At 34.9% G+C, this 11,843-nt stretch overlaps 2 protein-coding genes and 1 long non-coding RNA gene across 9 annotated transcripts; 2 read left to right on the top strand and 1 right to left on the bottom strand.

Annotated features, from left to right (window-relative positions):
* Nucleotides 1-80: 80 nt before the first annotated feature.
* Nucleotides 81-2,576, top strand: LOC114874006 (protein FAM8A1). 6 transcript variants are annotated; one of them, XM_029182870.2, is made up of 6 exons: nt 81-175; nt 826-1,037; nt 1,175-1,321; nt 1,568-1,688; nt 1,762-1,885; nt 1,950-2,576. In XM_029182870.2, exons 2-6 carry the CDS (start codon nt 836-838, stop codon nt 2,286-2,288), a joined length of 933 nt encoding a protein of 310 aa, XP_029038703.1. In that variant the 5' UTR covers nt 81-175; nt 826-835; the 3' UTR covers nt 2,289-2,576. The 6 variants fall into 6 exon arrangements, with proteins under 6 accessions (XP_029038703.1, XP_029038706.1, XP_029038705.1 ...); XM_029182873.2 differs by having other exon boundaries at nt 92-179; XM_029182872.2 differs by lacking the exon at nt 81-175 and adding an exon at nt 204-429.
* Nucleotides 2,577-3,887: 1,311 nt separating this feature from the next.
* Nucleotides 3,888-4,441, bottom strand: LOC114874029. The gene is made up of 2 exons (XR_003789032.2): nt 4,352-4,441; nt 3,888-4,283 (listed from the first exon to the last, which is right to left on the bottom strand). It is a non-coding gene; the product is annotated as an uncharacterized LOC114874029 (long non-coding RNA).
* A 2-nt stretch (nt 4,442-4,443) lies between these two features.
* Nucleotides 4,444-11,843, top strand: LOC114874028 (ras-related protein Rab6). 2 transcript variants are annotated; one of them, XM_029182916.2, is made up of 6 exons: nt 4,444-4,672; nt 5,237-5,295; nt 5,914-6,073; nt 6,147-6,352; nt 6,422-6,488; nt 8,815-11,843. In XM_029182916.2, the coding sequence occupies exons 1-6, from the start codon at nt 4,603-4,605 to the stop codon at nt 8,886-8,888; spliced, it is 636 nt and encodes a 211-aa protein (XP_029038749.1). In that variant the 5' UTR covers nt 4,444-4,602; the 3' UTR covers nt 8,889-11,843. The 2 variants fall into 2 exon arrangements, with proteins under 2 accessions (XP_029038749.1, XP_029038750.1); XM_029182917.2 differs by lacking the exon at nt 8,815-11,843 and adding an exon at nt 6,876-8,457 and having other exon boundaries at nt 4,447-4,672.

Below are 11,843 nucleotides of genomic sequence, written 5' to 3'. Positions count from 1 at the left end.
CCTGAGAAACTAGCGCCGCAGCGTGAACTACCGCACGCTGCCACCTGGTTATAGAAGATGAGCTAGGGTTTTCTTTTTGTTACTGTTAAAATCTAACCTAACATGCACGGTAACTTTTTTGTTTAGGTTTCGTACGTTTCTTCTACGCTTTTCTGTCAATCTCCTTGATCGACGTGTTGGTATTTCTTTTAATTTATTGTACTTTTTAATTCACGCGCCGATAGATCTCACTGCGTTCACGAGAATCTCTTTCTTTCAAATTTTAGGCGAAGCGTTTATGGATCTTCCAAGAATTGTTTATCTAAAGCTGCATTTTCAAACAAAATAGAACCGTTTTATCTATTTTATATATTTGTAAACTTATTCTACTTTGTTATATAAACGATAAAGTATAAAGTTATACTTGAACCTTTTAACTATCATTCAAATGTAATTTGTTGTTAATTCTACGTGATTTAATCGGATAAATAGTAGCCAATGGCATATTTTTGTTCAGTATGTTTTCTATAGCTTTGAGAAAAGTAATACAAAATTGTTGCAATAGATTTTGTTCAATACTTTTGGTGAAAATCATACAAAATTAATGAGTACATATCTGTTTGTCGCGGTACACGTCAGTTTTAAGCAAGCGGAAGATATTTTAAGTTTGAGTACTGTTTTATACGAAGAGAAATCATTACGTGAATTGTACGATTGTTTCGTTTATTATTTGTAAATAATAATGTTCATTTAATTTATATTTCGGATACAAATTGTCACGGTCAAACGCTGCTATTTTAAATCATAAATAAATTAGATGTAATCTTTTAAATTTTTGATTTTTAGAAACAGCAATATGGTGAATGATAAAAACGATGATACAAAAGCTGAAAAATCCAACGAGGATGAGAATCAGTCAAAAATGACAGCTGCAGAAGAACGATCGGAATATTTTAAAAATCTAGAGAAGTGGTTACATGAAGCTTATGCTTGGCAAAGTGTAGCTGCAATGTTCCCATACTACTTAATGTCTGGTCAAATAATAAATCCAACATCTGGTAAGAATTGTGTTTCATTATATTCTTTATTTCAGGCAATTAATACAGATGTTCTTTAATACATCGTACTTAATTTACATTGTTCATTGTATTTTCTTAGTGTTACAAAATCATTCTATAAAATAGAATAATTATAGGTGTACCACCATTCCCATCACAAATACCAAATGTGACAAATCCGCATAGGTTAATCATTGATACAAACAGTCAGGAGAATGATCAACTCAGGCAAAGAAGGGCCCAAGATACTGTAGGACCTCCATTCCAACCTCCTGGAGCTGAAGGTAGAAGGTCATAACGATAACTCCTGTGTTCATCACATTCCAAGAGAGGTTCAATTAGTACTATATGTGCTTCTGATACAAAACTATTGCATTTAATAAGATTATCATATCAGTATTCAACCAATTTGTCCATATCCTTGAATCAGCTTTTATAAATGCAATAATTTTGAAGTATACATTTTCACCATTATCATCTGATTTACCAGTTATTTTATTTATTGAAATGTAAAGAAATAATTTTTTTAGGTTTTGAATATCGTATACCTCCAATATGGAAAAGATTTGCTGCAGAGCTTATAGATTCAACAATGCTGTTTCTGTTAAAATTATGCATTACTTTTATTGCAATTGATGTTTTTGATTTCATGTATGTAAAATCAGCAATCTTTAACATATTTTTAGTTTCTGCATTTATTACTGTTTTTGTTTTCTTATTCCAGAGATATAGATGAACTAGATTTGGTAAGAGCAAATTTTCGTATTGATTACAAAATGGCTTTAGAAATGACATATGGAATATTAATATTAGACATAATTCATCGTTTGATCGTGTGTATTTTCGAGGTAAGTGTATTAATGATAAACATAAGATGAATGTTGATCTTATATTAATGGAGAAATGTTTCAGGCATTCTGGCTCCAACATGGCGTGAATGGTCGTATCGGTGGTACAACACCAGGAAAATCTATGATGGGATTACGAGTTGTTCAGTGCCGGAGTGTTACACCCGTTGATCGACCTGATGATCCTGATGTTGTAATTGTTTCACCAGGAACAGATTTAGGCTTGCCACTTGCGTTTGGCCGATCGGTGGTAAAAAATATGATCCTAGCATTTTTATTTCCACTATGCTTTGCATTATATTTCTTTAGATTTAATAGGACCGTTTATGATCTTATTTGCAATTCTATCGTGGTAGAAGACCCTTACAGAAATTTAAATAATAATAGACTCCACCAGCAGTAAATGTCTGTTCCATAAACTCAGAAAAAAATGAACTGAGTCTAAGTTATATATGTTGTATGTTTGCGAGAGCGTCTATTATTATATGTACATACATAGATGTTTAAATTAAATATACCAATGTTACAAAGTATTTTTCTAAATAATAATTTGTATCTGTAACAATGTACTATGGAACATTACTCAAATATTTAGAGGCTGCTTAAAATCGAACACTTAGTTATTATGAAACTGACACGGATTGTACAAATTCCAACTGTTGCAGTTATTAATAAATCATTTTATAACTTATTTACCTCTTATTGACTCCTTTTATTTCACTTTTTCCAGTTATTTATTTAATTCTATTCCTCTTTATAGGCCAAAGCCCACCCTTTTCAATTGTTAATTATTTTATCCTTCTTTATAGGCCAAGACCTCGCTTCCTAACTATTTATTATCCTACTTCTCTTTATAGACCAAGGCAGATATTTATTTCTTCATTTCTTTTATTTTCCCTTGTTTCCTTGAATCCTTATAGAACTGCATCCTTCACATCACTGCCTTCCTTACATCTCCGTATCCTTTACATCCCTGAATTCTTTATATCCTTGCATCCCTTATAATAACTATATTATAAATATAATAATACATTATGACCATATATTTATGGTCACTGGTTCGAGTAAAGGCAAGTAAAGGTAAGTAAAGGTAAGTAAAGGTAAGTAAAGGTAAGTAAAGTCTTTTTTCCAATTCAAATTTAGTTCCTTTTTTTACCACCAGAGGGCGCTGATTCGACGTTGAGATTTTAGTTCACATTTTTGCCGCTAGAGGGCCAAAATCTCTTCGTGATTTAGTTCCTTTTTCAAAAACCAGATGGCGCTGATTCGAGGTTGAGATTTTAGTTCACATTTTTGCCGCTAGAGGGCCAAAATTGTTGCGTGATTTAGTTCCTTTTTCAAAAACCAGATGGCGCTGATTCGAGGTCGAGATTTTAGTTCACATTTTTGCCGCTAGAGGGCCAAAATTGTTGCGTGATTTAGTTCCTTTTTCAAAAACCAGATGGCGCTGATTCGAGGTCGAGATTTTAGTTCACATTTTTGCCGCCAGAGGGCCAAAATTGTTGCGTGATTTAGTTCCTTTTTCAAAAACCAGATGGCGCTGATTCGAGGTCGAGATTTTAGTTCACATTTTTGCCGCCAGAGGGCCAAAATTGTTGCGTGATTTAGTTCCTTTTTCAAAAACCAGATGGCGCTGATTCGAGTAAGTGATAGTGGAATGTAAGGGATGCAGGAATGTAAGGGTTGCAGAGATGTAAAGGATGCAGGGATGTAAAGACAGTAGGGATGTGAGGAATGCAGGGATGTAAAGAAAGTAGGGATGTGAGGAATGCAGTGATGTAAGGGATGCAGGAATGTAAGGGTTGCAGAGCTATAAAGGATGCAGGGGTGTGAAGAAAGTAGGGATGCGAGGAATGGAGAGATGTAAGGAATCCAGGGATGTAATGGAAGTGATGTAAGGAATGCAGGGATGTAATGGAAGTGATGTCCTCAAATAGAGGTAAAATAATAAACAAAAGGATAAAACAATAGGCACACAGGAGTAATAATATCAACACATTCATCCCTTTAATAAGTTTATTCAATAAGCTAAGAAGATAAATACATCAAATTAAATAAATACACAAAATAAGATAAGGATATAGGTAAGTTTGACAGGTACATTCATACATCTGCATCCCTCGGCGGTCGCTATAAGACTGAGAGTCGTACCCGGCACCGGCTTCTCCTCGAGCCGCGTGCAAAGACGCCTGGAGCCTGAAAATTTTCCATTTTTTGGAGCCCTCACTACTGACTCCATTGGCTTTCGCTTGCGATTTAGATTTACGCGCGAAAAGCGTTCTTTAATCTTAAATTTTACCACTAGTAGCGCTATAATATGATTCTACTCCCAACCGATATGGTAGAATGTGATACCAAAATGGTAAGGAGGTCAGGTTAGGTTTCTAGAGCCCTCCATCTGTAGTCGTGACATAAAAATGCATTATATGAGTAGTCTGTATTCTATGTTTCATGTGTGGTACATACATAATCTATTTGAAATTTTCAAGCGCCATCTAGAGGAACACTATCAGAAACTCAGAAGACTAGCAACTAACCAATGACGTCACTTCCCAGTTAAACGTGGCTGCCTTGCGAGTGAACGAAGGAGTGGCTTTGCGATCTGTCAAATTAAGTGATTTCTTTGTGAAAATTAATGACTCGTCGTATTAATTAAATTGTTACCGTGTGCTTGTTACTGATAACTTATCGTACAGTAGTTCTGTCAGACACGAAAAATGTCGTCTTCGGGTGATTTTGGAAACCCGTTGCGTAAATTCAAGCTTGTCTTTCTCGGTGAACAGAGCGGTGAGTATTTTACCGCACATACCTCCGCTGATTCTGGATCAATATCGGAGTTATATGTTGTTGGTATTGTCTTAACGATGATTTCTCTTGCATTGAACAAGAGAATTTTAATGACATGTATCAGTTCCGATAACCATTCCAGGTTCTAGATCAATATTTCTGGTCACTGTGCAACTTTATCGGTGCGATCGAATTCGGCGTCGTTCTTGTTGTCACCATCCTATTGTTGTATTCAATTTTACTAATTTCTGTAATTTTCTCCACATTTCGTTGTAGAAATCTATCTTTTTTTCATCAGTATTTGTTAAAATATTTATTAACCATTAAAATTCATAATTTATGCACCTACCTTCGTACGTCTGTCTGTTACATTTGTTTCCCGTTTTCAAAAGACCGCGGAACTAGACCGAATAATTTAATTTAACTTACACATTTAGGAAGAAACAATGGTTTCATTACGAATTTATATTCGATCAAATTTTTTATAATTTTGATTTTAATTTTTTTTTAAACCTTTAGTATCTGGTAAATCTTTTGCATTAATCGTGTGATTTGATGTTGCAGTTGGAAAAACGTCTCTTATCACACGGTTTATGTATGACAGCTTTGACAACACTTATCAGGTATGAAACTAATGGTTTCGTGATATACACATATATGTATACATAACTTAAAAGCATAAGTTTGTTTTTAGCTAAGTTTAAGTTAGGCATCTTATTAATAATATATGTTACCATTTGCTTATAATTTGTTTTCTCATAAAAACTTAACTACAACAGCTTGTTATTTATCTCCTTTATTATGCACTAAACCCACACTCTTAATTTCTGACATCATCCATAATTTGATGACACACTTTCCAATATCCTTATAAAGACATAGCAAGTTCTCAGTTTTATGTTATTCTATCTACTCTATTTAAGTTTAATAATACTTTGATGTAAAATACAATTTTATTATGTAAATTGGTCAATATCAAATGTTAAGGCAAATGCTAGTAGAAGAGACAGTAGAGAGGTCAAGATATTGACTTTTCCTAATAGGTAGAACCAGAGAAACAACATTGTAGAATTATCTGAGGATATCAATTCAATTTTTATTATTTCATTATTTTTTAAATAGTAGTATTTCTTATAATTATCTATCAGGGATGTTAAATTAGGCTTTATTAAATAATCCTCAACATACAGAGTATGTTTCATGCACAAAGGAGCAATGAGGCACACTGTTATTTGTTGCAGGCTACAATAGGTATAGATTTTTTAAGCAAAACTATGTATCTGGAGGATAGAACTGTAAGATTACAGCTGTGGGACACTGCTGGCCAAGAACGGTTTAGATCTTTGATACCTAGTTATATCAGAGATTCCACAGTAGCAGTTGTTGTATATGATATTACTAGTAAGTTTCATTTGAAATGGAAGCATTGTGTTATCTGATAATTATGGAAAGCTCAGAGAAAATGTTTACACAGATCCAAATTCATTTCATCAAACATCAAAATGGATAGATGATGTACGGACTGAAAGAGGAAGTGATGTAATTATTATGTTAGTCGGTAATAAGACAGATTTGAGTGATAAAAGACAAGTATCTATGGAAGAAGGAGAACGAAAAGCTAAAGAATTAAATGTAATGTTTATTGAAACTAGTGCTAAAGCTGGATATAATGTGAAACAGGTATGTTCTAGTAGTAATCACTTCTTAAATATATCTTAAGCTAATATTAACCATATTTTGTTCCCTTAGCTGTTTAGAAGAGTAGCAGCAGCTTTACCAGGCATGGATTCCACTGAAAATAAACCTCCTGAAGACAGTATCCTTTCAGTAAGATACATAATGCACACTTTTGCATGTTATATATATACAGAATCATATTTCAGGAGATTTTCTTTCTTCAAAAGTAGCAATAAGAACCAGTTCCTACATATCCTCAATTCAGCTTATCGCACTTATTTATCATACATCTTCTAGAAAGTGTTATTGATAATTAATTTTTCAACTTTTCTTATCGCAAAATCATAATTAAATGTATTACGATATTATCACTTTCGTACGTTCATCAAGTTTTTCATAGTCGTTATTCATCTTTTGAAATCATTTCGAATATGTTATTTTCGATATTATTATTTAACATTATTAACAACTTCAGTTGTTTCCGTTATCTTTTTGTGTTTTCCTTAATGTGTTGCTAAACCTGTAGTGCAAGAAGTAGTTCTCAAGGATACACCAATTGAACTGAAAGCATCGGAGAGCAGTTGTGCATGTTAAACCACCGATCAGCCTAACGGTAGATAAGACACTGATTTAAGTTAAATTATAAATTAAACTCTCAATGCTAGGACAGTGACGTACAGTCCGTGCCTTTTCCACAACTTACAATGTGAGAAAGTATCAGCACTGTATTCGAATAGCTATAATTTCCTTTTTGTTTATGAGAAATAAATATCACATGGTAGTATAAGCAGACTGCTTTTACACAATAACGTGTTTATATGTATTAGTACATTACAGCATCAACATAATACGAATTATTTATAATCTTGCAAATTGCATCAAAGCTGCTTGCTTTTAAACGTGTCAATGGCTAATGGATTATCATTCTAGATAGTGCTATGATTATCCTTCTTTTTTTAATTGTAAAATAAGACGTTCATCATTTATCGCGTGTACTTACTTCAAGTAATGAAACTCTCTGTGTTTTGCATTTTAAAAAAGAAAAATATACTTCGATCGAGATACTAGTCCTATGCATGATCAGTGCTGCAATTGCATGATATGGTGCACTTATATATATTTATAGTCATGTATATAAGTTGCGATGATATAAACCATCAGATTACCAAGATACGTGGAATTACGTATTGCGTAAATGCAGTCAAAACATCAGTCAACTATAATTCTTTATTCATTTGAACTGATCGCAATTACGAGCAATAAGAATTTTCTACGTCGATTGCAATTGAAATTTTAATTGGTACGAAATGTGCAGTATCGAGCACAGCACTGTACATGTGCGCGTGCTAATAACACAGAATCGCAATGCAAAATAAGCAGCTAACGTTGTCCAGTTTACAAAATTACTTTAAGAATCTATATATTGCTCACGGTATTAAGGTTTTCCAGAATTTGGAACGACCATTGCATAAATTAACATATTGCATTTCCTGTGGAAGTATTATTTATACATTTCGAAGTGATTTCTTTATTCGTAAAGAAAAACAAAATCATAGAGATAGAGCAAGTAGATCAGCAAAAGAAAAAAAAAAACAATTAAAAAATTTGATCTGTATATATTAACTTAAAATTTTGGGATATGGATAGACAGAATGCTATTATACCTAATATTATGACATTTTTGTTAATAATTATTGTAATATTTTAATTTATATAAAAAAATCTTGAATATCATTTTTAATTTTTTTATATTGATTTTTCGTGAAAACCATAAATTCTTTTAGTTTCTTGCCATTCGTCCTCGTTACACGTGTTTCCTGGTTTCATGAATAATTTCAAGATTTCATTTCGTCCGTGTAATAATTTTTTAACTAAGATTTATACATATACAATACTCTGTATCATATTGTATGAATGTGACAGACAGCACTCGTTGTGTAATTTTAATTAAGGTGCTTCGTGGCTGTAAAAATTTCACTTACAATTAAACACGAGTGAACCGTCCGTCCCGTTTTTTTGAACTGTTTAAATTTTATACGCATTTTTAATTACACAGCTATTCTAGCTTCGAAAGAGTCGAGAAAGAATAAAGAAAGAACATGAAAATCGTACTTATTTTCTACTCAAATCCTAATGGGACTAAATTTATAATTAATTACACTTAAGAAGTAGTGTCGCGTATATACCGTACCATCATTTATATAACGATCTTCGAATTATGTGACAATTTTAAAGGCCTAATACATTCTTCTTACTATTACATGCATTGTAATGTTAACGAATTGTCCATTGATATTACGGGTTCAAGTCTAAAATCCAGCCATATTGTTCGATGCAACGAATGTTTGAACGAAGCCTGATTAGTGAGAACTTTGTTGGAAGATGTAACCGCTATTTCATACCGCGAATCCTTCGTGTACGATTAAAAATGGTTACTGTGATAACGCCTTAACACACGAAAGCAGCTGTCGATTTGCAGAATCAATCACCGATGCAGAACGGCTCCGAGTCGGAGGGAGAGAGCGGCTGTATTTGCTAGGAAGGTGGTTTATAATCAGTGTGCAGCTAAAATAATGCTAAACTTCTTGAGACATTCTCAGATACGAACCAAAAAGAAAGGGAGAGAGAAAGAGAGGAAAAAAAAGAAAAAACATAAAAGAAATTCATCACAAGTACTCTTAACGAGATGCTGGCTTCTTCTGATGTCTACATCGTGGCCCAAATAAGTTACGCGCAAGAGGAAAGAAAGGACACGAACACACACGTCTCATCGACACCGTTTCTCACCGACTACTGTCCCTGGAATCCCTTAATCATTGTTATTAAACGATAAGGAACAGCTTCGTGCGTTTCATATAGTGCGTATAGTTACGTTCTTATAATCTGCCAGAAACGCTCTTCGACGAGAGCTAGCGATTTTTTCTCTCATTAATTATGCGAACCGAAAATCGACACGCATCGATGTGAAATTCAATGTCACGATGATAGGGTGGCCTTTTTTTCAGCAAGACACCTTTGTACCGTGTTCTCAAGCGATCGAAGCAATACGCAACAGCTTTTCGACATATCATGATCTTCGAATTCCTCAAGCATTCATACGTTTTAATATCATCCTATCATCGTTCGTTTGATTCGGGAACATTTACCGAGCGGCGAAAAATCTCTATTCGACACGCACAAGACACCGAGAAATGCTTTAGACGAGATTCTTTAGGTACACACACGAGAATCTAGGTATAAACGTGAAACGACTGAAAGTAAAACGTGTTTAATAGCCCACCGGTAGTCGAGGAATGAAAACACGATCGAACGACCTATTTCTGATCAGTTGCGAATCATGTAATATTGTAATTCTTGTAGAACGTGCTTCGTTCGACGGATGTATGATATCGTAATCGTAATTAAACGACATTTATAGACGTTTTTCGATATCTCTCGATTAAAATTAAGCGACCGACTCGACACGCGTATGAATCGAGAAAGAAGACGCGTGTTAGAAAGTAACGCGACTTACTTTCCAAAAGGAGACTGTGCTCGATCGTTTCTTGTATCGGATTGAGTAAATTTCTTACGTGTAAATCTAGCGAATTTGATTTTCTACCAGCTTGGCACACTTTCGTTCGCTGGCGTGCATTTTTGTAAACGATTAATAGAAGAAATAAGTTCGAAGTTGGACGCGTCTTCTTTCTACGAGAATACCGATAGAAATTTGGAAAGCGGTAGCAGAAAATGCGAGCGTAATTATAAAACTATCGCTAGGTACAACGAGCGAACACCTTTTTTTAAAAACGCGACGAATCGAGGGGGATAGAGTTGTGAAAACGGGGGTGAGAAGGTTGAGTCGCGATGTTCGAGAGTGCCACGAGAGAAGCGGGCCAATTTTTGCACCTGCTATGTTAGAACTTAGAAAATGAAAAATTCGTAGACGCGTGGGAAGGAGAGAGTAACGCGAGGACGAGAAAGCTTCGCTCGTCGACGTTGGCGAGCGCAAGTTTCTTCGGTGTCGTCGTTGTACATTTGATGTGATAAGGCTTCTTTTTTCTCGAGAAAAACGGAATAGAAGTTGAGTCGTGCGTTGTAACTCATTAATCCGCCGTGCTTAATGCAAGCTCTACGTGCCCTAGCACCATTTTCTCAACGTTCTACTGTCTCTCTAGCGCAACCCATTTTGTATAACGTGTCGTGAAGCGTTGATTCGCACCATAATGTATCGTGTGCAGCACCCGAGGATGCCGGAAGTTAAATGATACGAGTCTAGAGTAGAATAGAGTACTAACAATAAGTTGTCTCGAAAATTCAGAAGTCTAGAATCCAGTGGACCCGTATCATGTGACGTCCAAAGTCCTCGCGTTTTGTTAACGAGTTTTAAACGTATATACGAAGCGTATATTTTTCTTTGATTCGACTTCACGAGCGGAGAAGATACTCGTTCGCGTACTGCTATAACAGTGACCCGCGATCTTTCATCATATTTCAATAATTGCAAAGCTCACGCCTAAACAAGAATCACCTTTCATCTTCCAAGATGCGAGCAGTACCTTCTCCGTTCTAGCGAAGATAGAATAGATAAAAATACGCTGATCTAGTGGAAACGATCGACCCGTCGATCGTTCGCTGATCCACGGTTGCTTGCTTTCAGGGGCGCAATGAGATTGACGGTCTTTCGGTTTCAAGTTTCACCCTTTCGCCACGGTAGAGTGGGTAGAGAAAATTTGGATTATAATTGACACCTTAATTTTTCATTAACGATAATTAACTGATCGAACGCAGTGATAAAGGATTAGAGGAATTTCAGAAATCTTTGAACCAGATATTATTTAGTTATATTTATAGGAAGATACTTAGCGGTGTTAATGATAAGTTATGCTTAAAGAAAGAGCAATAAATTTCGTTTAGTCGATTCGCGAGGAAAAATGTTTCTTCGTGGCGAAAGGGTTAACAGAGATTCGATAGTCGTGTAGCGACCGATGATTTGTAGAATTTCAAAGGATTCTTGTGAATGTAATTTGCAAGGCAGCCGCGTTAAGTGGCTAAATTTATCGTAGCTGATGTTTCTTAGTTAAATAGAGGTATTCGCTGTATCGTCTCTTTGCAATTCAATTGTCAAACTTAACGTAGCAGTAGGGTGCGATATTTATTGATTGTAAACGTTAACCCTTCGACTCTTCGAAATTCCACGATTTTTATCGTATATAGCCACCCCGGTTTCATAACTTATTAAGTAGCTTTAAAATACATTGGGAAAGACGAGCTTTACAGTATTCTCTTATGTGTTCATTTTCTCACTTTTTATACAACGATTATTCGTATCGTTTCTGTGGCGCGGTGTCTCGTTTATCGTCTTTCGATTGGACGAAGGAATTCCCGGCTCGAAGGGTTAAGTACCAAGGCTTTAAGTTTCCGATACATTATAATAAAATAGGAACTAATGTACGCTTTTGTTTAACGTGATCAAACGAGATCTTGCAGAAATATAATTGAAAATGAAAACAAA

The sequence above is a fragment of the Osmia bicornis genome, chromosome 7 (assembly GCF_907164935.1).
Source record: "Osmia bicornis bicornis chromosome 7, iOsmBic2.1, whole genome shotgun sequence".
Classification (NCBI taxonomy): domain Eukaryota; kingdom Metazoa; phylum Arthropoda; class Insecta; order Hymenoptera; family Megachilidae; genus Osmia; species Osmia bicornis.
Note: the sequence above shows the minus strand (reverse complement) of the source record. Positions and strands in the feature narration are given on the sequence as shown.